Source organism: Peromyscus californicus, unplaced genomic scaffold (genome assembly GCF_007827085.1).
Source record: "Peromyscus californicus insignis strain IS unplaced genomic scaffold, ASM782708v3 Scaffold_7__1_contigs__length_154581171, whole genome shotgun sequence".
NCBI lineage: Eukaryota > Metazoa > Chordata > Mammalia > Rodentia > Cricetidae > Peromyscus > Peromyscus californicus.
In genome coordinates this window covers 128,418,811-128,445,081 of record NW_026294595.1, presented here as the reverse complement: position 1 = coordinate 128,445,081, position 26,271 = coordinate 128,418,811, and the positions used below count along the sequence as shown (strand labels likewise).

At 48.4% G+C, this 26,271-nt stretch overlaps 3 protein-coding genes across 4 annotated transcripts in view; 1 reads left to right on the top strand and 2 right to left on the bottom strand.

The window, feature by feature from the left end:
- Cdk5rap1 (CDK5 regulatory subunit associated protein 1) overlaps nt 1-26,271 on the top strand; it is a 303,956-nt gene that overhangs the window by 215,588 nt on the left and 62,097 nt on the right. The gene's annotated exons all lie outside the window — the stretch shown is intronic.
- On the bottom strand, nt 1,588-6,023 carry LOC128102166 (BPI fold-containing family A member 5-like). Its single transcript, XM_052725721.1, has 7 exons — nt 5,696-6,023; nt 5,115-5,271; nt 3,753-3,860; nt 3,315-3,464; nt 2,279-2,357; nt 1,935-1,998; nt 1,588-1,628 (listed from the first exon to the last, which is right to left on the bottom strand). Exons 1-7 carry the CDS (start codon nt 5,952-5,954, stop codon nt 1,588-1,590), a joined length of 858 nt encoding a protein of 285 aa, XP_052581681.1. The 5' UTR covers nt 5,955-6,023.
- On the bottom strand, nt 20,494-24,712 carry LOC128102167 (BPI fold-containing family A member 1-like). Its single transcript, XM_052725722.1, has 7 exons — nt 24,526-24,712; nt 24,192-24,351; nt 22,778-22,885; nt 22,328-22,480; nt 21,232-21,310; nt 20,876-20,939; nt 20,494-20,534 (listed from the first exon to the last, which is right to left on the bottom strand). Exons 1-7 carry the CDS (start codon nt 24,710-24,712, stop codon nt 20,494-20,496), a joined length of 792 nt encoding a protein of 263 aa, XP_052581682.1.

The window sequence follows — 26,271 nt, the reverse complement described above, 5'->3', positions numbered from 1 at the left end:
GGGGTGATGCCAGACCAAACAAGTCGTCTTGGATCTATAAGAAAGCAGGCTGAGGAGCAAGTCGGTAAGCAGCGTTCCTCCATGGCTTCTGCTTCAGTTCCTGCTTCCAGGTTCCTCCCTTGAGTTCCTTCCCTGGCTTCCTCCAGCCATGGATTTATAAGCTGTGGAGTGAAAGAAACCTCTTCCTTCCCAAGTTGCTTTTGGTCATTTTTTTAAAATCTTAGATTTATTTATTAATTGATTTATTTATGTGTGTGTATGAGTGTTTTGCTTGTATGTATATATGTGTACCCTGTGTGTGCCTGGTGCCTCCAGAAGCCGGAAGAGGGCACTGAGTCTACTGGAACTGGAGTTATAGATGGTTGTGAGTCATCATGTGGATGCCACAGATCAAACCCAGCTCCTTTGCAAGAGCAACAATGTTCTTGGCTATTGAGCCATCTCTCCAGGTCCTGGTCATGGTGTTTTATCACAGCAATATAAACCTTGGGTAAGACACCCACCCTGAGATATAGACTGGAGCCATATATATCCTTACACACTCTCCTTCTATGCCCAGCTCTTGGACATCCCTTCCATCAGCTGCTTCACTTTTTGTGTGGTAACACTGTGTGTGTGTGAACATTTATGCCTGGAGTATCCACTACCGGCTTCCTCACAGACACTTTATAAGGACAGCAGAGCAGTATCTGAACCCCAGCTCTCAGCTCTTCAAGACCACTCAGCTCTGTGATGTGAGGTCCAGCTCTGGTGTGGCCATGGCTACCTAGGCAGGGCTCTCTCTAGCCTCTAAAGCCTCAAGAGATGGGAGGAACATAAGACCCCAGTGGAGAAGCAGAGCCATTTTATTTAGTGATGAACACAGAATATTCATCAAGTCTGAGAAAGGAGAAGAGCAGGTTCCTTGAGAAGAGGCCATGCCATTTTCCAGGACTTGGGTCCCCTTCTGTGAATGATGGGAAGCTGGGCAGGAGGAAGAGGTCAAAGCAGCAAGACATTGTTCTGTTGGGAGAAGAGTTCAATCAGGAGGGAGACTTGAGGCCAGCGACTCTTACTGGTACTATTCCATCATCACCTGACACTCTGTGGGATGGGAGCATGCTAAGACTCAACACTGTCTCTGTGGCTTCTTGTGCGTGTGTTTAGTGTGTGTCTGTGTACTCATGAGGGCTTGGCTAGTGAGTCTGTGTATGTGTGCCCATGTAGATGAGTGCTTGACTGTCATGTCTATGTCTTGAGTGTGTACCCATGATCACATATGTTTCTCTTTGAAGCTGTGTTGCTGTGGTTCTGGTCTGTCTCCACATCTTGTCAGTCATTCTATGGACTTCATGCATCTCTGTGTGACTATGTCTATGTTTGCCTCGTTCCTGGGGTATTGCTATAGCTTGAGGCTAACATCTTTCCCTAAAGCCCATGTGTTAAGGACTTAGTGCCCAGAGTGGTGCTGCTGGGAGAGCTGCTGTGGGTGCTGTTGTCTCAAGAGCCTTGCTTTCCTGTCCTAGAGGATGACAGCTAGTCCACAAATGCTGGGGGATGGGAACAGCACTTACCATCTCAGCAGAGACAGGGCCTTTCTTGAAAGGCTTAGGCCTTAATGACAAATTGTACTCCATGCAGCAGCAAGTCTAGGAAAAAAATGACTGAAGTTATGATCCAGAGGGAAAGGAGTCTGAAAAGAACCTGAGTGCCTCCCGAGGCCCTGGAGCACCAGCCATGCTCACCAACCATACCCAGACATGTCAGGGAGCTCTAGGTGTTCCCATCCAGCCAGCCTAGCTGTTCTCAGGTCAGACTGAGGAGGAGGCAGACTTTATCTCAAACACATCTGGATCGTTCATGGGAACCAAGACACCTCCAACCAGGGAGGGTGTGGCTAATGAGACCTGGCTGTCCCATGGTGTGTAGGGACAAAACTTGGAAACTGCACTTACCAGCAACATCATGCATCAGGGTGACATCCAAGAGGCTGAGAATCCCGTTGACCAGAGGACATACCTGACCCAGGCCAGAGAGGAGAGTTAGGCACAGGACCTCCTGCAAGGAGACCCTTGGAGAAGCAGCATGCCCAAGGTGGAATAGATTCAGGGATACTTTCTACAGCCCAGAAGAAGCCAACCAATGTGTTTGGAGGGGTGGAAAGAAGTAACACAGACATCTGGACCACAGGACAGCTGGACTGATGGATAGATATTTCTCATACAGAGTAGCTCAATTTAGCTCAGCCTAAGAAGCTCTAAGACCCCTAGAGCAAGGAACTGTCCCTTTGATCTCTTACCACACCCTGCACCAGGCCAGGAATGACTTTAGTCAAGACGTCTGTGAGGCTGTCTATCAGGCTTTGAAGGGGACTGAGTCTGGAAGAGAAAGGCATGCATGCGACTCAGAGGCTTGGGGTTGGTCTGGAGAAGTTCAGCAGCTACTATGCACACTCAATCTTGGCACCCAGTAACTGAGCCCAGGCCTTGCACACTCATGTCCATGGCAGATGTAATCACAAGGATCCTAGATGAAGAGAGTTACACCCAGCCCAGCTGTGCACACACAGAGGTGTGTAGAATAAACACACATTTCAAGGACATAGTAGGTGCACCACAAGACTGTGGGATCCATGAATGCATGAAAAGTAGCTAGTTTGTAGTTGTCAGGGAGACTTATTGAAATGACACACACAAAGTCCACAATATATGTATTTAGCAAATGTGAGCCATGGTATGGACAGGTCCTATACACCATGAATGACTGGGCCTTCCCATGTGACAGGTAACTGGAACAAATAAGTGCTACATCTCTTTACCTCTTAGGAGGATTCTGTCAATAACCTCAATGTAGTTTTTTGTTATAGATAAGCAAAGCAAGCCCAAATGGGAGGAACCCTGGCCACGTTCATGTCAGAGGCTCTTTGGTTCTCCTCATCAGATTATAAAAGGTAGTCTTAAACCATATTCTATATTGTCTATCCAGCATAAAATTGGTCATCTTGGTTCAAGAAGGGGTAAGTGAGCATTTATTCATCCATTTATTCATCTATTCATACACCTGCCTATACATGTCTGCCTATACATGTCTCCCTACCCACCAAAAGTCTTGCCATCCATTCATCCATCATTCTAAACATTCATTCATCCATCCATCCATCTAAACATCCATTCATCCATCCATCTACCCACCCATCAATCCGTCCTCCACCCACCCATCAATGCTTCCTCCCCCAACACATCTTTCTTCCTGTCCTCTTTTTCATTCATCCTCTCCTTGTTCCATCATTTTATCCTGCTATCGCTGGGCAGGAGAAGCCAGCCCTTTGTCCTTACTTGTTAAGCAGTGAGATACGCAAGCTGCCAGGAGAGTGAATGCAGTCACCAATGACCAGACGGCTCCTCCCATAAATGTCTCTCACAGCATAGACTTCTGCGGTGACATCCAGCTTCACAGCCAGCTCCAACAGCCTTCCAACCACGAGTCTGACAGAGAAGGCACAAACAGCTCTAATGGCATCTGGCTTCTCCCATTCCAAGGTGGAGAGGGTTTCATCTTGGCAGGAGTGCCAGCCTCACCTCACTTCATTTTGTTACAGTGGTATTGATCTCTGTGCCCATTAGAAAACAAGGTTCAGAGAGATTGTATGTTTCCCACATGACCCGAGTTTGTTCAACACATCAAATAGGTAAGGTTCAAGGCTCAGCCCTCTGCAGCTTTCCATAGTCATCAGGCTGTCCCCCCAACTACCACCAGCCTTGGGACCTACTCACGTGTTCACTCTGAGTTCAAAACCCAGAGGGATGGTGACGTAGAGGCGATGGAAGTCATAGCTCTGCACAAGGCCAATTTCCAGCAGCTGGGGATTAGTGACTCTTATGCTGGTCAGGGAGAAACATTGGCATGTTAAGCCTCAAACCAGGGAACCACCTTTAAATAAATTTACTCATCACAGAGGAAGAGCTAGCCACCTGGGATCAGGACAATCTTGGAATCAGAACCATCCAGGGTTCCGAGCTATGCCTCTATCATTTCAAACTTTCTTCTGGATCAGATCCCTACATACCCTATCCTCTGTTTACCTCAAGTCTAGGAGATATTTGAGGAAAGGGACTGGATATGCTAGTTCCGAGCCCTTCAAAGAAAGAGGCTGACTTTTAACTTGGCAGGAAGATGAGTCATTGGATATGGGGAAGGGTGGATGGAGGAGGGAGTGGTTGGATGAAAGGCAGGAAGAAGAGATACATGGATGGGTGCACTGTCAATGGAAATGACACAGCCTGTCCTGATCTCTAAGAGGCAGGAAGTTGGGAAGAACTCAGAAAGGGTGGGAGGGAGCCTTCCCTGAGCCATCCACGGTGCCAGGTATTTACCCTTCCCTGGTCCTCCACAGCCTTTCTCTGATGTACAATCCCCATCTCACAGATGGAGAAACCAAGCCCAGGAGACCAGGTGCCTGACCTCGGCTCATCCAGCACAGACAGTTCTTCTGTCAATCTAACTGAAGTCCGTCTGACTGTCTGTAGGTCAGGAAGCAAAGGCCTGGGAGGCTGGGAATCCTGGTAATAGTCCAGTCTTACTAAGGACTAGGGCTCGAGTATCTGGTCCCTGGCAACAAGCTCCCCATTGTGGCTTTGTGCCTAGGAAGCTCTTGGGTGGCTCATGGGAAGCTCCACATCAGGTCTCAGTCACATCATTTAGGTGATACGGTTGAGGACAGGCTAGTGACAGCTGACATTCCCCAGATGGGATGAGCACAGTGAGTGCAGTGGGTGGCAAAGGTCCCAACTTGGGGCTTCTCTGAGTTAGATTCCTGACTCTGCACCACCCTATCTGTGTGAGCGCAGGCACATCTCTGTGCCTCAGTTTTTCCATCTGGGAGCTGGGGATTATGGAGCTGATGTGGAAGGGTTGTCATGGGGATAACAGCTGCTGGGGGAACCCAGGATGTGCCTTAGGACCGAGGGCAACTCCAGGTCCAAAGGGCCACTGTTCCTGGTAGAGTGGAGAGAGGCCTGGGGACCGAGTCTTGGTTCCATGCTCAGCCCACTCCTCTCTCTCTGTAGGGCTGCTGCCTGGGGCTGGCAGGTCTTCAGCTGTTAGTGGGAACCGAATCCCTCTTTGGGGCAACTCACTCGAGGATGTTGTTCAGGATCGGGATTGATGAAATCACTTTTCCAAGCACCCCGACCAGCCCACCAGCATTGCTTCCTGCAGGTCTCACGTAGCTCAGGAGAGGCATGTGTTCCAGAAAGCCCAGAATCCCCCCAGACAGCAGGCCTTGGCTGAAAGCTGCAGAGTGGAGAATCTCAGGGTTCACATCTGCTAACTCTAGAGCAGCAGTTCTCAATCTGTGGGTTGCAACCCCTGTGGGGGTTAAATGACCCCTTCACAGGAGTCTGCTAAGACCATCGGAAAACATATATATTTGTATTACGATTAATAACAGTAGCAAAATTACAGCTATGAAGTAGCGACGAAAATAATGTTATGGTTGGGGGTCACTACAACATAAGGAACTGTATTAAAGGGTTGAAGCATTAGGGAGGTTGAGAACCAATGTTCTAGAGCCTTAGACCTTCTTCTCACTGATGATTCCCTTCCTATTATTGGGAAGTTGTATAGATCAGAGCACACATGTGCAAACACACACACACACACACACACACACACACACACACACACACCTGAAAGAAGCTGTCACAGATTTACTTACCATCTCTGAAGTTTCTAGCAAGATAGTCTGTAGGATATGTGGATATGACTGGGGTCGCCCCGTAGGGCAGGCTCTGGCCCAGGTGTAAGGGCCGGCAGTAACCCACAGACGTGGGCAGGTTCTGGCCCAGGTGCCAGGGCCGGCAGTGACCCACAGACGTGGGCAGACCCTGGCCCAAGGGCAAGGGCAGGCCTGCCAGCTGGGCCGAGCTCTGGGCCAGCAGCCCACAGAGGACAAGGAGGCTCCCAACTAGAAACATCTCTTGGTATCTGCAGAAAGAATGGCAAGTCACTGTAGTATGGATATCAGAGTTCTCTGCACTGCCTGCCCTGTCTCAGGCATGAGTTTCTTTCCTCCCCTGGATCCCAGGGGGGTAATAACTAGCAACAATAGCTAACACTGCCATGGTGTAGTCTGTCCCAGGCCACAGGCTGATACATTCAGTCACCAACTTCATTGTCACCACATCCTCAGATGTGACAACCCCTACTGCACAGTTGGAGCAGAGGCCCAGTGACTCAAGGCAGTCTCCCCAAGGTCACAAGTTGCAGCAGAGAGAGGAGCTGAAGTCAAGCATGCCTGACCCAGAAACTTGTGTGGTTAAGTGACCGTCAGATTTACTCTGGGGCTGGGGGACGTGACTGTGGTGGCCTGACCCTTTGCCCTCACCCCTGCTCTTCAGTGTGGATGGAGAGGCTCCAACATGGCAGAGGCTGAAGATCTGAACTGCTTGGCCATCATCATCCCTGCTAAGGGATGGTTTTTTTTTTTTTTTTTTTTTTTTTTTTGTCTGTGTTCAGGCTGTGATGGTTTGTGGATACCATCAAGAGCCACAGAATGTCCAAGGTCACATGACCAGAGACAGCTTCTCAACTGTGATGGGTAACCTCAAGTTAAAATATCTTCCCTAGAGTGTTGACTTAGGGCGTGTTGAGAGCTCACGGTTCTATCAATGCTGCGCTCTCTAGGAAAGGAGAGTGAATGGCCAGTCCTTGCCCCTGACCAAGGCCATCGCTGTTTCTCTTGTAAGGTCCCCAGTTAGTGACAGTACAATCTACAGTGAGGAGCTTGGCCTCCTGCTACCTGGAGCGTCTGTGGAACAGAGGAAGGGGCAGGTCTCACCTGAGTCTCAAGGTCTTGGCGGCTGTCCTGGGCTCCTCTCCTACCACTTCTGCTGAGGAGCTGACAGCCTCTTTTATAGAACAGGACTCAGGAAACAAGAGATTAGATGATGTGCTTCTAGATAATTCCAAATTCTGCAATCTGGTGGCATCTTTCAGGGTTCTGCCAAGTAAATAATTACCAATCACCCAATCAGGTGAGTCAGCTGTTTGATCTGCAAGTTAAACAAGACAACTTGAGACAGCAGGTTATTAAAGACTTCATGGTCTCATGCATGAGGCTGACGTTGGAGATCCATGCTCGTGAGTGGCAGGAAGATCAGGTTTGGAATGGAGAGGAGCGGCCAGAGTAGCCCCGTCAGGAACTTCATCCTTAGCTCTCAGACCATATCCTTCCCTGGTCTTGTTCTTTTTCTCTATTTGGTGATTTTTTTTTTTTTTTTTTTTTTTTTTTTTTTTTTTTTTTTTTTTGCTCACACACTACATGTGGCCTTCTCCGCTCTGAACTACCCTTTAATTCTGTGCACGTGTGTGTGTGTGTGTGTGTGTGTGTGTGTGTGTGTGTGTACGCACATGTACATGGTGTTTTCTGAGTCCCTGGTGCATGAGGGTTAGGTGCCTGTAGGTCCTCACAAGATTCCTGGTGGGGATGCTGCGTGTTTCCAGAGGAGAAAACTGAGGTGTGGATAACGGCATTCAAACAATGGCAGCATTGAATATGTGCCAGGTCCTCAGAGCCCCACAGGTGGGATGGATGAATGTTTACAGTGAGAACTGGGGCTGCGGCGTGGGGTGCAGGGCAGAGAGATACTCACACTTGGTCTTCTCCTGATCAGTGTGCTGAGAGATGAGGACGGCCTCCTCTAATTCACTTGCCCTTTGCTTTCCCGCATCATGCCTCCCACTCTTCTTTCTTTTTAATTACATTTTAAATTTATTTTACATACCAACCACAGTTACCTTTCCCTCCTCTCCTCCCGTTCCCCCCCCCACCTCCCTGTCTACTCTCCCCTCCCCCATCCATTCCTCCTCTGTCTCCCTTCAGAATGGGTAAGGCCTCCCATGGGAGTCGACAAAGCATGGCATATCAAGTTGAGGCAGGACCAAGCTCCCCCATGCCCCTGCCTCAAGGCTGAGCGAGGCATCCCACCATAGGGAATAGGTTCCAAAAAGCCAGCTTGTGCATCAGGACAGATCCTGGTCCCACTGCTAGGTGCCCTCAAACAGACCAGGCTACACAACTGTCACCCACATGCAGAAGGCCCAGGTCGGTCCCAGGCAGGCTCACTAGCTGTTGGTCTAGAGTCTGTGAGTTCCGGGGAGCTCAGGTCAGCTGTCTCTGTGGGTTTCCCCATCATGATCTTGACCCCCCTTGCTCATATAATCCTTCCTCCCTCTCTTCAATTGGACTCCCGGAGCTTGGCCCAGTGCTTGGTTGTGGATCTCTGCATCTGCTTCCATGAGTTACTGGATCAAGGTTCTATGAAGACAGTTAGGGTAGTCACCAATCTAATTACAGGAGAAGGCCAGTTCAGGGACCCTCTCCACTATTGCTAGGAGTCTTGTGGATTCCTAGAAATTTCCCTAGCACTAGGTTTCTGCTGAACCCCATAATGATTCTCTCTCTATCAAGATATCTCTTTCCTTGCTCTCCGTTTCCATCCCTCCCCCAACTCGACCACTCTGATCCCTCATGTTCCCATCCCCCATTCCCACCCCCTGTTTACCTAGAAGATCTCATCTATTTCCACTTTCCAAGGAAATCCATGCATCCCTCTTAGGGTCCTCTTTGTTACCTAGTTTCTCTAGGGCTGTGGATTGTACCCTGGTTATCCTTTGCTTTACATCTACTATCCACTTCTGAGTGAGTACATACTGTGTTTGTCTTTCTGGGTCTGGGTTACCTTACTCAGGATGGTTTCTTCTAGTTCCATCCATTTGCCTGCATATTTCATGATGTCATTTTTACCGCTGAGGTCTCTCCTGAATGTACTGTTCACGTTGGTTTTGTGGGCTGTTCTTGTTTCTGCAACTGCATTTCCTTAGTTTCAGTTCCTCAGCCCAGGGCTGGAAACCTGCAATACTACAGGGAGTCCTAAGAGTCACCTGTTACAGAGTCTGTGACCCCTGGGAAAAGACCATAGACTCAATCCAATTACAATGAAAAGATTCATTGATTAGCTGCTAGCAGGATGAACAATCTCTGAGCCAAATTTGAGACTGCTGTGGAGCAGGGGTGTGGGGAAGGACTTCTAAAGGAGGAAACCACACGAAGACCTTCAATACCTGCACAAGCAAGCAAAAGCTATTCTGTTCTGCCAAGTTCCGTGGTTAAGGCAACTCAAAACAATCGTTGGGTATCTGCGTAAGCAAGTTACAGAAACAAACAAAAAAAAGCAATTAGCCATATCATAATAAGTAGATAGTCATGGCTGTACGTTTCTGGATAGCGGGGTAGTCACTGAGTTCAGGGTTACTGGGAACCTATCTTCCGGGGACTGGAGTCAGAAACAAATGGCTCGTTGGTACCAAGATGGATGCCTACACAAGAGTTTCTTCAGCAGACAGTCCACAGCAACCCTCTCTGTTCAACATCCCATAATAATGTCACTCACCATAGTAACATCACTCACTTTGTCAGAACCACAGCGTGGGGTTCACCTGGATCTGTCTTCTCAGGTTTTCCCATCTAGTTCGTTCAGGTTAAAAGCTATTAATCGGACACATTAATGCATATAACATATGCACCAAACAACCCAGGGGCCAGATATTTGATTTCTCAGAATAACAACATAAGGCACATTTGTTCGGAAGACATGTAATAAGACGGGTCACCAGATGTTCAAAACTCATATCAAGCTTGAATATTCTAGCTAAGCCAGAGTCTCCAAGCTTGATGTTTTGCTTTGATGTTGACTGGTTTCAGATCCTGGTGTGTCACAGTGTGAGCAGCTTCCTCGGTAACCTTCTTTCGGGGCCAGTGTGAACTCCGAGTCATCACACCGTGAACACACTCCTCCTCATCTAGGTATTATCTGTCTTTGTTCCCTTTGTAATTAGACTCTCAGGTCAATACCTTCACAGTGTTCTATTGCATTGTACAGGGCTGCAGTGGTTTGGATGAAAGTATTCACCACAGGCTCAGGTATCATAACGCCTGGCCTTGGTTAGTGGCACTGCTTAAGGAGGTTATGGGGCTTTTAAGAGTGGGAGCCCGGCTGGAGGAAGTACACCACAGGAAGTTGGCTTTGACATTCTGTAGCTTCATCTCACTTGCAGTTCATTCTCTTGGGTTCCCAGATGTTGACAGAAATGTGATCAACCGGTTTCCAGCTCTAGCTGTCTGCTGCCATGCCTCCCCACCATCGTGGAGTTCCCTCTGCAACCATAAGCCAAAACAGACTCTGCCTGTAAGTTGCTTTTGGCCATGGCATTTTAGCACAGCAACAGAGAAGTAATTAATGCAAGGACTGTAAGGACTGTGCTATTTCCGTCAAGAATGCCATCATAGTAATGGGTGACATTGGATGCTTCAGCTTATGGAGCAAATTCACCTCAGAAACAGCTATGTTTCTCAAATTCCACCCTGGAGCCAGAGTCAATCAAGTTCTTTCCAAACCAGTATCTTGACACTGATCTTTCTTTGGATCTTCTGGCGGTGGCCACTGGAGCCCTGCTAGTGCTGTGGAGACTCTTACAGTCCTCTCCATTGAGGTAGCATACAAGCCACCATGGCTGAACCATTACCACCCTACCATCTTCCAAAACATGCTGCCCCAGCCCCGGCTTAATTCACCCCTGGTAAACCACTGAGCCCAGAGCCAGAGGGCGGGTATTCCTCAGTTCCAGAGGCTGGAACCCATGGTCTTGGACCTGATCAGCACATACTCTACTATTGAACTACACTCTCATCTCCCATGTTTTTTATTGATAAATCTATAACTTTACTTCAGGGCCTAATAATTATAGAGAAAGTGGTAAGTGCATATACTATTAGTACCCAGTTGGACACGAATCACATTCAAATTAAATTTCTTCCAGAAAGTAGGCTGGACATGTACAGAGTTTAGTCATTAGAGGGTTTGTCTACCAGGAAGGCAAGCCTGGGCTTAACCTGTAGTGCTGTATAAACTAGAAGTGGTACATTCCTGTAATCCCAGCGTTCGGGAGGTGGAGGCAGGAGGATCAGAAAGCCAAGGTCATTCTTGCTAATGCAGGGAGTTTTGAGACCAGCTTGTGCTAGAGGCCAAGTTGTCTTTTTGTTATTGTTACCTGTTTTTATAGTACTAGACTTGCCAGGAGCCCATGAGCTTCCCACCAGCAGCAGATTACCTGAGTGGTGGACGTTGATTACTGGCGTCTGATAGACCCACGGCTTACAAGCTGTGTGACTTTGGGCTTTTAAGGCTCCATATCTGAGAAGATGAGATGAAATCCTTGTGGAACAGCGAGGTGATAGGCCAGCCCCTTTTGCTTTTTTGTTTTTTTGTTTTTGTTTTTTTTTTTGGTTTTTCGAGAGAGGGTTTCTCTGTGTAGCTTTGCGCCTTTCCTGGAACTCACTTGGTAGTCCAGGCTGGCCTCGAACTCACAGAGATCCACCTGGCTCTGCCTCCCGAGTGCTGGGATTAAAGGCGTGCGCCACCACCGCCCGGCCCCTTTTGCATAAATGGTTTAGAGTTCCTTCACAGGCCTGGAGGGGGACGAGTGTGTACATCAGCTCCCTCTTGTGGTTGCAGAGCAAACTGCACATTGATGCCCGATGAGGGGCCTTCAGATCCTAGCTTCTGGACCAGAGGGCAGAGTCTGACTAGGCTCCTTCATTATCTGCGTTTATATCATTGTTCCTCTAAATGGTCTCTCTACTTTTCGAAGGAGAAAAGAGTTACAGGCAAAAATACATTTACACCGTCCTCTGTGTGTGTTTGTGAATGTATGTTCATGTATGTACAGGTGCATATGTGTTTACGTGAGTGTTTATGTGTGTGGCAGCCACTGTCCCTCAGAGGCTATCCACAGTGTTGTTTGAGAGAAAGTCTCTCATTGATGTAAAATTTGCCTAGAAGTTTAGGCTTGAGGGCCAGCGAATCCCGGAGATTCATCTCTGCCTCTTCAATGCTGGGACTACGAGTATGTGCGACCATGCCAAGTTGTGTGTGTGTGTGTGTGTGTGTGTGTGTGTGTGTGTGTGTGTGTGTGAATGTGTGTGCATGTGTGTATATGTGTATGTTTGTATGTTTATGTGTGTTCATGTATATGTGTGTGTTTATGTGTGTGTATGTGTGTATATGTGTGTATGTTTGTGTGCTTATGTGTATGTATGTGTGTGTATGTGTGTGTGTTTATGTATGTGTATTCTGGAGAACAAGCTTCAGTTTGTGCAAGGCAAGGCCAGCCTTGTCATCTTTTATGCTTACCTTGTCCTCATCTGTAAGGTGTTCTTTATTTCCTTCCATTCCTTCCACTTTGCTGCCCCCCTTTTCTTTCAGCCCGAAGGACTCCCTGGAGGGCATTCTTCTCAGTGTCCAGTCTTGGGTTATTTTGATTCTTTCTGTTTTTTTTTCTGGGAATACACCAACATCTATCCACTCACCCCAGACAGGGGCGCTGCGGCTGGCCAAAGCGATGAGTTGAGAGGAGACTGCCACGGAACGTTTAGGCAGAAGTGATTCAAGTTTGCCAGACGCGATGGCACACACCTTTCATCCCAACACTTGAGAGGCGGAGGCAGGTGGATCTCTGTGAGATTGGGATCACACTGAGAGACCTAATCGAAAATGAAAGTCCTCCTACAGTTTTTATTGTGTGTGGTGCTGGGGTTAGAACAAGGCCTCATGCTACCCGACATCCCATTGCTGAGCTGCACCTCAAGCCCCCTTTCCTTCTTAAAGCACAGGTTCTCTGGATACTGAGTTCTTGGCTGAGAATCTTTCCTCTCAGAACTCACAATTTCGGTCTGTTAGTGAATGTCTCCCTTTGCTTGCCATACTTCTCAGCTCCAGGGGTTTGCAGGTTCTTTCTCATTGATTCCTGTTATAGTATTGGCACTCTCTATTTGGAAGACATTGTTCTGATATTTTTCTGTAGTTTTTAAACATGGTTTCTGTGGGGTTTGAATGAGAAAGGCCTCCACAGGCTTATATAATTAAATGATTGGGCCCCAGTTAGAGGACCTGTTTGGGAAGGATTAGGAGGTGTGGCTTGTTGGAGGAGGTGTGTCACTGGGGGTGGGGCTGTGAGGTTTCGAAAGCCCATGCCAGGCCCAGTCTCTCTGACTCCTGAAAGTTCTAGATCAGTTGTGAACGCTCAGCTACTGCTCCAGGGCCATGCCTGCCTGCCTGCTGCTGTGCTTCCTGTCACGATGATGAGGACTCACCCTCTGAAACTGAGCCAGCCCCCAGTTGAAAGCTTCCTTTTGTAAGTTGCCTTAGTCATGATATTTAATCACAGCAACAGAACAATGATTAAAAGTTTCTTAGATGTATGTTTATTGAACATATTTAAAATAGAAAAAATTTAAGTCTTTGTGTAGTAAGTTCAACATCTGAGAGTCCTTGGGTACTTCTCAAATGTAGGAGCTATAGTTTCTTGTTCTTTTGTGTGCCTCATACGTTTTATAAATACAACAATTAATATTATATTTTACACCTGTAAATGTTTTGTCTGCATGCATGTATGTGCACTATGTGCATGCAATGCTCATGGAGTCCAGAAGAGGGCATCAGATTCCACGGAACTGGAGTTACAGATGGTTGTGAGCCACCATGTGGGTGCTGGGAACCAAACCTAGGTCCTTTAGAAGAGCAGTAAGGGCTCTTAACCACTGAGCCATTTCTCCAGCCCCTGCTTCATGCCTCTGTGCCTCATACCTATAAATATAATACAACCACTTTGCAGATTGGCTTGTTTCTCCCTTGCAGAGTTTTCTTATTGTTGTTGTAACTGGTTGTTTCAGGCATCTGTCTGAGACTGAACTAATTCTGTAAGCTTCTCTTCTTTGTGGCGTGTGGCTTCCCAGTTGTGCCGAGAGAGGAGGTCCTTTGCATACAGTGTTTGACCCTTGGCTTGGCCAGGTTAAGAATGAACCTTAGGCCTGGGGCACTTCCATACTTTCATCCAGAGTGGTGGAGATTCTGCTCCACGCTATTTGTTGCCTGCAGCAGCCTAAAGAGTTCCTTTCCCTCTGCAGACTCTGCATCAGGTGAAACTGGATCCTTGGTTTCACCAGAGAAAAGGATTGCAGTAGAAGCTTGTGTGGGAGACCAGCTGGGTGACTGGCTCTCACATTTTACCCAGGGTGCTCTTGAGGAGTGTGGGATAAGAGATTTAGATAGAAGGAGAGAGGGGAGAGAGAGACAGATGGAAACACAGGACAGCCTCAGGAGGGCCTGGATCTTTATCCACTGGCCCCTACTGTCTCTTCTAAAGGGCTTTTTGAAGGAATGCCAAGGAATGGAGCAAAAGACATCCCCCCAGCATAGCCAAGTGCTTTCCAATCACCTAGTAACTATGCACATGGTCAAGCAATCCTCTAATGCAGCTCTGCTGGGTAAAACAAGCTCAGATCTAGTTAGGAAACCTTTGTGGGCCTCCACAAGCTTGTATAGAGAGGAATTGGAGTTTATTAAAAAGGAGATGCTTAGTATAGATTTACACACGTGTGTTATGAGAAGGGGAGGCATTCAGGAAAAGAGAGAGGCATGCTCAGGGCATGGTGTGGGCCTCTCAAAGTGGAGCCAGGCTTCGTCTTCTTTATAACTGTCATATATGCAATTTTGGTGGTTTTTGAAATTTTTATATTTAAAGGGTTGCCGAGGAATTTAAATGAGGTAACAGAATGTTTCCTGAGGTGCAGCAGACAAGATTATGATGAATAAATAACTCCTTAGATCACAGGGATTTGAGAAGTTAGTGTATCTCGTATCTTTATGTATACAAAAGTTCATAATTTTTTTTTTTTTGTGTGTGAGATTCTCAGAAAATATCTGGGGGAGGAGTGAGGCTCTACCTGAGGTCGTGTACACCCAGGCCTTAATCATGGTTTATTAATATTCCAGCATTGTCACCTGAAAATATATTTCTAGAGAAAAGGCAGTTTGTCGCTATGTTATAGCAACCTACAGAGAAAATGTTATCTTACTGGAGTTACTCTCAGCGGCTGAGAGTTTTTAACCAAACCCCAGAGTGAGGAGTAGCTTTTCCTTCCAGTGGCCCACAGCGGCCCCATCTTTCTGTCTTGACTCAGTCACCATGAGATAAAGAGGCCACGGCACCCGTGCCTTGCATGGGGACCCCTCTGCTTTAGACTGTCCTTCTTCATGGTGCATCAGTGTATGCATTAGTGGCTGCAGAGGTGCCCAGCTTCCAGACTTGCAGACTTCACTGGGGGGGGGGGGCGGGGCGGGGATAGGAGTCTCTGTGGCCCAGCAGGGGTCTTCCTGGCTAGTTGCTGGCATCAGCTGCTGGTGTGGTCTCTCTCCTCCTCTCCCCTGTGTAAGTAAAGCATGTGTGACAGGTCATCCGATCTTGATTGGATGCGAGGCACCTATCTGATTAGTGAAGTGCACCTCTAAGACTCTATGAAGAGTGTTCTAGAGACCACTAAGCGGGGAGGAGCCCTGCCCTTAGTGTGGACAGCAGCATGCCACAGGCTGTGAGCCCTCACAGGTGACAGAGAGGGAGATCTGCTAGCACAGGCCTGCTCCCTCTCTGCTTCGTGATCATAGGTGGTGGGCTGCTCCACACAACCCTGTCCTTCCTGCTATGATGCACCAAAACCTCTGAAACTGTGAGTCAAAAGAAATGTCACTTATTGATTTGTTCAGACATTTGTCTAGTCAGACAGTGACTAGAAACTATCAGCATTGTCCTAGCCAGCACCTGACTCTCCTGTGCTTTCCTTGAAGACGTCCTTAACAGCAAGCCATGGGGATATGTATTTAAATTTGGCTCTGGAGGTTGGTAACCAGTATGTGCTTTTCTGCTCAGCAGTCTGGCACAGTAAGCAGGGTTACCAAGGAAACGGGCCACGACATTGTCAAATGGTTTGTCATTGCTCCAAAATGGGGTTATCAGTGTGTGTGTGTGGTGATGGCCTGACTGAGGTGCTGGCCATCCTTTGGCTTTACAGGGACAAAGTGGTGAACGAACTCTCATCACATCCCAGGTGATGCCTAGAGCACGCGGAGGGGCCTGTGCAGGGAACCCTCCCTGGTCTGGGTTGCTTGAGGCTCCCTAGTAAGAACTGTTTTCATGCATTGATGAAACTTACAGTCTTAATGAGAATGAGGCTTAAAACCAGGTCATTTTCTGAGGGAGAGATTTGACAGTGAAAGAGCAGATATGGAAAAAAGGCCAGAGAAGCCTCACACCACAGCCAGATTGGCGCTTGTTTGATTGTAGATACAAATGTCTAAGGCTGAATGGTGATCTCAGGGATGGGGCCAAATGACTGGTGGCCTTGTTCTCCTGTTAAGATAAAAAAGGAGCCAGAGGAAGATGCAGACTTTCCTGTGGCTTTTGCATATTGGTGCTTCCATGACAAGATTTTCTGGTCTCCTTAGGAGACAATGGAAACAGGTGACATCAGGTAATTTGAGGCTGATTTGCTGACCCAGGGTGTTTCTCTGCCTGTGATGCTTATGTGCACATGGGTGGGGCTTTTGGATGTTTTTGAGTGCTAGTGACTACGGTTCCTATTGCTGAGTGCGTAACAGCTTTACACATTGGCTACTCGTGGAATAGAATGCCATCAGCACCCGAGGGAATATGCCTGCTCACAGTTAAGGATTTGAGCCAGAGCAGGCGGATGCGTGAACCACTGCCTGCCAGCCAAGCCCCAGTGGGTTAGTCAGCAAAAGCTATGCTGTGTAGCTGGAGGGAAATGAGATGCTTCCTTTCTTCATCCAGTGCTTACTGAGGCAGAATGTCACAAACAATCTTATCACTATGGAGATGCCACGTTAGTTCACAAGGCTTCCAGGACATGAAGGCTGGCAGTGAGCTATGACAAACTAGATGCCTTTGACCCTGGGATAGCAGGTGCCATCCCTGTCACCGAGACAGTGGCACCCTCACTAGAGACTGACAGGCTGTTATTGGCTTGGCTAGTGCCGTTTTCGCCATCTCCTTGTGAGACAGGGATGTAGATCCCTTATCTGCCCACCTGCCACTGCCTGCAATGTGCTTCTGAAGGAAGACTTGCACCTCTGCAGCATGCCACACGTGGGTGGGGTTTGACCTTCAACAAGCCCAGGCACAAGAAAGTTCTAGTCACCTAGTATATCGACGACCTTCTGAGAGTAGGGCACCCTGAAAAACCAGAACTGATACTGACCTCAGTCCTTAACTAAACTAAAATCCAGAGTCCTGAATAGCAGGTGCATTTCCCAGGGGGCACATGGACAGGGAGCCAAAAGCATATCCCCCAAATGGCCAAATGATTTTTGTCCTCAGTGGTGTCCATTATATGGGCTCGGGCTGAAGAGATGGCTCAGCAGGAAATGGTACTTGCCACCAAGCCTGATGATATGACTGGGGTTTCTGGGAACTGAGGACTCATGTACTCTACCTAGGTGCTTTTACTTTGGTCCCCTTAATCAAGGTGGCTTGCGAAGCCACTTGTTTTAAATACCTTGGAAGACATTCAACAAGCCACAGACCACACATGGCCTTTAAGACTTCTGGAGCTGCTGGCCCAGGGACACCGCAGGTGTCCATATCCTTTGCCTATGCAGATTGGTTTTTATGGCAACAGGAAACTATTCCTGGGGTGCACAGCTTCTAGGTTGTTTTACACATAAGTTGTCTGAGATGATTTCCGTACATATGTCTTCAAATGGCAGCTCTTTGCTTGCTACTGGGTGCTGGAGAAGACCATATACCTTATAGTGATGATGTGACTTGAACTGCCTTCACTTGAATGAAGCCCCACCAATACAAATGAACAGACTAAACGGAACTCCATTTCCCAATGGAATTGACACATACAAGAATGGCCCAGCCAGAATTTCTAGGGCCCGGGAGGCTCCACGATCAAATAACCAGCTCACCAGGAGGGACTGAACAACCAGATGTGGTCCAAGATTCAAATATGTGCCGGGACACTGAGTTCTGCAGAACTAAAGGCCCAGGGGGTGCATTGAACCCAGGCGGTCCTTAGCTTTAATATGCTCTGAATGAGTGAGTCAGTTCTGGTTCAGACTGACCTGCTGGGGCCTGGTGCAGGAACTCAGCCCAGAGCAATGGCCTCTCATCATCTTATTTCACACACCTTTTCCTTAGTCTATACCACTTGCTCTCACAGAACTTTCAGGTTAGCCAGAGGCGAGAGCCTAGGCCCTCCTTGGGCTGTTTTGAACCTCAAAAACCCCAACACACACACACATACATACACACACACACACACACACACACACACACACACACACACACACACACACACACGAGTGGCTTCCTGGAATCCTAACACACACACACACACACACACACACACACACACACACACACACACACACACGAGTGGCTTCCTGGAATCCTAAGAATGTGCTGACTATTTTCAGAGCCTATATCCAGTTCCCCAGGTTTCCCTTTGAAGATTATCACTGGTGTGTTGTTTGTCTTAAATGTTAGCATCACCTCAGGCAGCAGGCACTAAGCAAGACCCCTGACTGTTTCTCAGCAAATGCACGTGAACGGTTGTACATTCCTAGTCTGTGAACTCTGTGTCAGGTCAAATGAAGGCAAACTTAAAAATGTGCAGGACCCAGTGAGCAGGTCACACGTTGCGTTGCCATCACTCTGGGAAAGAGGCCTTGGAGTTGTTCTAACCCCTCCCTGGCTCTGGTGTCCACTGGCTGCCTCTTTTTCTTTAAACCAAGACTGGGGGCTTTTGATTTTCTGATCACCCAGAGACCCTTTTCTTGCATCCAGTCTTTCAGTATTCTATACAATCTCAACTTTCCTCTCCCTTCCTTTTCTCACTTCCTCAAAATCAAGTTTTTCCCCTTCAGGAAAAAAAAAAAAAAGACAGCTCCTATTAGCCTCTACTGCTTTTCACAAGCAGTTAACCCTCGGACCACGGTGTCGTTACTTCCTGCTGCTCTTTCCTTTGTCATTTCTGTCCTTCTGCTGCTGGAAGAACAGAAGAGAGACCAGCAGGACAATGTCCTTTAGCTTCCCAGGCATCTTCTTCAGGGTCTCTCCCGCATCTTCACACAGAGTGGCCCCCATTCAGGCCCTCTCTTCCTGCTACGATCAGTTCACCTTTCCACATTCCTGGTTGCCTCCAACACCCAGCCCGAGATGTGGACCGGGACCCCGTATGTCCTCACACACCCTCCTCTCCTGCTCAGCTCTGGAGCCTATCTACTATCGGCGCCTTCACTTCTTGTGTGGTAACCTGTGTGTGAACATCGATGCCTGAGGGCTCATCCACACCACCTAAGAACAGCAGGGTAGCCACCCTAATCTCCATTCACCTGAACCCCAGCCCTCAGCTCTTCCAGACCACTCAGACTCAGGATGTGAGACTCTAGGGCACGGCCCTGACTGCCCAGATAGTGTTTTTTCTAGCTTCTAAAGTCTCAAGTAATGGTGAACAACACAAGACATTATTGCAGATGAAGAGCTATTTTATTTAGTGATCATCACGGGATTAATCATTCCTGGTGGGAAAGGAGATCAAGTTCCTTGGGAGACGGTAAGCATATCATTTCCCAGGACACGGGCCCTCTTCTGTGAGCCAATGGGAAGCTAGGCAAGAGGCAGCAGACTGAGAAGCAGCAATTCTTCTCTGTTGGGAGAAGAATTCAGTCAGGAGGGAGATGTGAAGTCAGTGACTCTCACTGGTATTGTTCATCATCAAGCTGGCCCTCTGAGGGATGGAGGCATTCTGAGACCCAAGGATAAGATCTCAGCCACAAGGAGCCTGGCTCTTTGTACCTGTGTGGACTTGACTGTGGCGAGTCTGTATATGTTTGCATGTATGGGTAAGCATAGTGGTGTGAGACTGCATGCATTTGTATCACCTATGTATCTGGCCGGTGTGTGTGTGTGTGTGTGTGTGTGTGTGTGTGTGTCCATGATGATGCATGTTTCTCTTTGCAGTTGTGTTGATGTGGCACCTGTGTCTCTCCACCTCTGTCAGCTTTTCTGTGGACCTTTGTGTGTATTCCTGGGTATGTTCATGTGGATGCTTGTCTCTCTTTGGATAGTGCTATAACTTGAATCTTAGATGTTCTCTTAAGGGCCCAGAAGTTAAAGGTGTGGTCCCCACAGTGGTGATGCTGGGAGCAGTGGAACCAGTGGGAGTGGGGTTGCTGGGGAGTGGGAGGTCTCTAGGTGACTGGGGCATGCCCTCAGAGGGAGTTGTACCGCTTGCTGTCACTTGGCTACTGAATGAATGAATGGCTTCTTCCATTATAATATGCTGCCTTATCATGGCCTCGAAGCAATGGAACAATTGGTCATGGACTGTGAGCCAAAAGAAACCCCTTTCTCTTTATAAGTTGATTATCTTAGGTCTTTCATTAGAGTGATGGAAAGCTGACTAATACTGATGACATTGTCTCTAGATTCCCTCTTCCTTCTAGAAGGATAATGGCCAATCCTCAAATACTGAGGAATGTGGAAGAGTACGCACCAGCTCAACTAAAGGCAGATCCTCCCTTCCTGGGAGGCCTAGATCTTGATGACAAATTGTAGTCCATGGATCAGTAATTCTGGACAACAAAAACAACACAAAAGCCAGGTTAGAGTCACGATCTGGTGGGGAAGGAGTCCAGCAAGAGCTCTGGTCACCAGCCATGCTTACCACACCCAAGCATGTGGGGAAGGCTGAGCCTCCTCCTCCAGACAGCCCAGCTCTTCTCAGGTCAGGCTGAGAGGAGGAGGCAGGCTTTACCTCAAACGCATCTGGATTCATGGGGACAAAGACACTCCCAAAGAGGGAGGGGTGAGGTCAACGAGGCCTGGCTGTCCCCTGACGTGCCAGGGCCAAACTCCTCGGTGGGGGAAACCAGTGCTTCCTTGGAGTGGGAGAAGACTTGGAAACAGCACTTACCAGCAATGTCGTGCACCAGGGTGACATCCAAACGGCTGAGAATCCCATTGACCAGAGGACATACCTGACCCAGGCCAGAGAGGGGAGTTAGGCACAGGACCTCCTGCAAGGAGGCCCTTGGAGAAGCAGCATGCCCAAGGTGGAATAGATTCAGGGATACTTTCTACAGCCCAGAAGAAGCCAACCAATGTGTTTGGAGGGGCGGAAAGAAGTAACACAGACAGCTGGACCACAGGACAGATGGACTGATAGATGGATATCTCATACGGAGTAGCTCAAGTTCACTCCAGGGCTCTCTTTCAGCTTGAGAAGCTCTAAGACCCCTGGAACAGGGGACTGTCCTTTTGGTCCCTTACCTTGCCCTGCACCAGGTCAGGAAGGACTTTAGTCAATATCCCTGTGAGGCTGTCTAAAACGCTTTGAAGGGGAGTGACTCTGGAAGAGAAAGGCATGCATGCGACTTAGAGGCTTGGGGTTGGTCTGGAGAAGTTCAGCAACCACTATGCACACTCAATATCGGCATCCAATGACTGAGCCCAGGCCTTGCACACTCATGTCCATGGCAGATGGACATGTGCACACACAGAGGAGTGTAGAATAAACACGCATTTCAAGGACATAGTAGGTGCACAACAAGACTGTGGGATCCATGAATGCATGAACAGAGCTTAGTAGGTAGTTGTCATGGGGACTTAATGAAATGATACACACAAATCCCAATATACATATTTAGCAAATGTGAACTATAGTGTGGACAGGTCCTATGCACTACGTATGACTGGGCCTTCCCACGTGACAGGCAACTGGAATAAGCAATCCAAATAAGTGTTACATCTATTTACCTCTGGTGGATTCTGTCAATAACCTCAATGTAGTTTCATATTACAAATAAATGAGACGAGACAAAATTGGAGAAATACTAGTGAAGTTCACATCCCCTGTGACAGGTGGGGCTTAAATTCAAACTATTCATTGCCTAATCCATTGTAAATTGGTCATCCTATTATAAATATGATGACATAATAAACAGAGTAATGTTCTCTAACACCATCTAGCTTACTTTTTGAGCAACTCACAGTAATAAAATTTGTCTCTTTGTAATAACTAGATAAGATAATTTTAGATAGACTATCTGTGAGGGTCCATGAAGCAGGTAAAACAGACAAAAAGAACTAATATCACAATGTATACACTGTTGCTTTTTCATAGCATTAAAACATCGGCCATTCTGTCTAACAAGACATAAGTGAGCATTCATGTATTCATTTACTTATCCATCTGTCCATGTCTGTGTATCTTTCCCTTCCCTCACCAAACACACATCCATCAATCTACCTACCCATCCTCCTCCTCACACACATCCTTTCTATACTCTTACTCATCCGTCCACCCATTGTTCCGTAACTCCACACAGCTGTCTCTGGGTGGGAGAAGCTAGCTCGTTAGCCTCACCCATTGAGCAAGGTGATTTGCAGGCTGCCAGGGGAGTGGGTGCAGTCACCAAGGACCAGGTGGATCCTCCCCTGATTGTCTTTCACGGCCAAGACTTCTGCGGTGATGTTCAGCTTCACAGCCAGTTCCAAAATTCCAATTCCGACCAGGGGCCTGCCAGAAAAGGAGGGAACAATCCCACTGGTACCTGACCCTTGCCTGCATTTCAAGGTGGAGGGTTTCTTCTTGAGAGGAGAGCCAGGCTCATCTTACCCTATCTTTTTCATGGTTGTTTTCATCTCCCAAGGAGGAGAAAGCAAGACTCAGAGAGGTCAAACCACATGGCTAAGTTTGCTCCACCATGAGGCAAATGTGCTAATGTTGAAGACCCAGGCATTTGCAGCTTCTCAGAGCCATCAAGCTCTCCCTCTGTGAGCCATCCCCTTTCTGACCCCCTTGAGACCTACTCACGTATTCACTTTGAGTCTCAAGCCCAGAGGGATGGTGACGTAGAGACGATGGCCGTCAGGGCTCTGCACAAGGCCAAGTTCCAGCAGTTGGGCGTCAGTGATTTTTATGCTGTTCGGGGGCAACATTAGAGAGATGAGAACCGGTGCCTCAAGTCTGAAGCCTGGGAACCAATTTCACACAAATGTACTCATCTCAGAGGGAGAGCTGGCCACTCGGGACGAGGAAGACAGGAAGGCAGTCTTCCAGTCACCTCCGTCTTCCCTAAATTCTGCCTGAATGGAATCCTAACACACAAGGTCCTCTATGCATCTCAGGTCTAGGAGGTATCTGACGAAAGAGACTGGGCATGACAGCACAGAACGTTTTAAAGCAAGTGGATGGTTCTGTGAGTTGGGGGGAGATGGGTAATTGGATATGTAGAAGGGTGGCTAGAAGAGCAAGTAGATGAACGGAAGGAAAGATGGGTGGATGGATAGGTGGACTATCACAGAAGATACATGGGCAACTAGAATAAGCCCTGCACAGGACTTGGGGCAGAAATCACTTGTTCTGACATAACCTGCAGTAGCATATCAGCCCTCAGTGCCCATGATAGGGCTTAAAGAGCAGAGGTTGGAAAGAATGGAAAATGGTGGGAGGGAACCTTCCCTGAGCCATCCACGGTGCCAGGTATTTACCCTTCCCTGGTCCTCCACAGCCTTTCTCTGATGTACAATCCCCATCTCACAGATGGAGAAACCAAGCCCAGGAGACCAGGTGCCTGACCTCGGCTCATCCAGCACAGACAGTTCTTATGTCAATCAAACTGAAGTCCGTCTGACTGTCTGTAGGTCAGGAAGCAAAGGCCTGGGAGGCTGGGAATCCTGGTAATAGTCCAGTCTTACTAAGGACTAGGGTTCGAGTATCTGGTCCCTGGCAACAAGCTCCCCATTGTGGCTTTGTGCCTAAGGAGCTCTTGGGTGGCTCATGGGAAGCTCCACATCAGGTCTCAGTCACATCACTTAGGTGATACGGTTGAGGACAGGCTAGTGACAGCTGACATTCCCCAGATGGAATGAGCACAGTGAGTGCAGTGGGTGGCAAAGGTCCCAACTTGGGGCTTCTCTGAGTTAGATTCCTGACTCTGCACCACCCTATCTGTGTGAGCGCAGGCACATCTCTGTGCCTCAGTTTTTCCATCTGGGAGCTGGGGATTATGGAGCTGATGTGGAAGGGTTGTCATGGGGATAACAGCTGCAGGGGGAGCCCAGGATGTGCCTTAGGATCGAGGGCAACTCCAGGTCCAAAGGGCCACTATTCCTGGTAGAGTGAAGAGAGGCCTGGGGACCGAGTCTTGGTTCCATGCTCAGCCCGCCCCTCTCTGTAGGGCTGCTGCCTGGGGCTGGGAACCGAATCCCTCATTGGGTCAACTTACTCAAGGATACTGTTCAGGAGAGGGATTGATGAAGTCAGTTTTCCAAGCAGGCCCCCAACCAGGCCATTAGAATTCCCGTCTCCAGACTTTATAATATCCAGGAGTGGAATATTTTCCAAAATGCCCAGAATCCCCTCAGACAGCAGGCCACCACTGAGAGCTGCAAAAGAGAAAAGGGCCTCAGGGGTCACGTCGGCTGACCTAAGGTCGTCACAACCTCTTTCTCACTCATGCTTCCCTTCCTGGTGTTGGGAGGTTGTATACACTAGAGCACGCATGTGTAAACACAGACATGTATGCACACATACCCTGAAAGAGACTGTCATGGACTCACCACCTGTGAAGCTTCCAGCAAGATGGCCTGTGGGATTTGAAGGCAGAACTGGGGTCACGGCCAAAGGCAGATCCTGGCCCAAGGGCAAGGGCAGGCCCTGGCCCAAGGGCAAGGGCAGGCCTGCCAGCTGGGCCGAGCTCTGGGCCAGCAGCCCACAGAGGACAAGGAGGCTCCCAACTAGAAGCATCTCTTGGTATCTGCAGAAAGAATGGCAAGTCACTGTGGTATGGATATCAGAGTTCTCTGCACTGCCTGCCCTGTCTCAGGCATGAGTTTCTTTCCTCCCCTGGACCCCAGGGGGGCAATAACTAGCAACAATAGCTAACACTGCCATGGTGTAGTCTGTCCCAGGCCACAGGCTGATACATTCAGTCACCAACTTCATTGTCACCGCATCCTCAGATGTGACAACCCCTACTGCACAGTTGGAGCAGAGGCCCAGTGACTCAAGGCAGTCTCCCCCAAGGTCACAAGTTGCAGCAGAGAGAGGAGCTGAAGTCAAGCATGCCTGACCCAGAAACTTGTGTGGTTAAGTGACCGTCAGATTTACTCTGGGGCTGGGGGACGTGACTGTGGTGGCCTGACCCTTTGCCCTCACCCCTGCTCTTCAGTGTGGATGGAGAGGCTCCAACATGGCAGAGGCTGAAGATCTGAACTGCTTGGCCATCATCATCCCTGCTAAGGGATGGTTTTTTTTTTTTTTTTTGTCTGTGTTCAGGCCGTGATGGTTTGTGGATACCATCAAGAGCCACAGAATGTCCAAGGTCACATGACCAGAGACAGCTTCTCAACTGTGATGGGTAACCTCAAGTTAAAATATCTTCCCTAGAGTGTTGACTTAGGGCGTGTTGAGAGCTCACGGTTCTATCAATGCTGCGCTCTCTAGGAAAGGAGAGTGAATGGCCAGTCCTTGCCCCTGACCAAGGCCATCGCTGTTTCTCTTGTAAGGTCCCCGGTTAGTGACAGTACAATCTGCGAGCACCAGGCTACAGTGAGGGGCTTGGCCTCCTGCTACCTGGAGCGTCTGTGGAACAGAGGAAGGGGCAGGTCTCACCTGAGTCTCAAGGTCTCAGCGGCAGTCCTGGGCTCCTCTCCTACCACTTCTCTCACTGAGGAATCAGCCTCTTTTATAGAATGGGAATTGGGAAACCCAATGTTGGTTGATGGGCTTCGAGATAATTCCAATTTCTGCAATGTGGAAGCGTCTTTCAGGGCTCTCCAAAGTAAATAATTGTCAATCACGTTAACAGGTGAGTCAGTTAAGCTGTTCAGTCCACAAATTAAACAAGAAAATCTGAGATGGAGGCTTACTCAAGACTTCATGGTTTCATGCACGAGGCAGAGGTTGAAGGCCCCTGCTCACATGGCTGGAAGACCAGACTTTCAGTGTTGAAAGAGCAGTCAGTCAGACCACTCAGGATCCTTGACCTTATTCTCATCTCATGTGGCTCTCGTCCCCTGGTCCCATTCTTTCCTTCTACAGTTGGCAAACTCTTGTTCCCACCGTGTTAGGAGTCAAACTACATTTGCCCTCCCTATCTTGAGCTACCCTTCAGTTTCATTTGTGTGCATGTATGAGGTGGATCTTTTGTTTTTCAAGCCCTTGGTACATGGCTGTCATGTGCCTGTAGGTCCGCATAAGATCTTGGGACAGAAAGGTCACTGCTGTTTCCTTACAGAGGAGGAAACTTGGGCCCGGTTAGCACAAATGGTCCAGAGAGGAAGTGGTAGAGTTCGAAGTCAGCT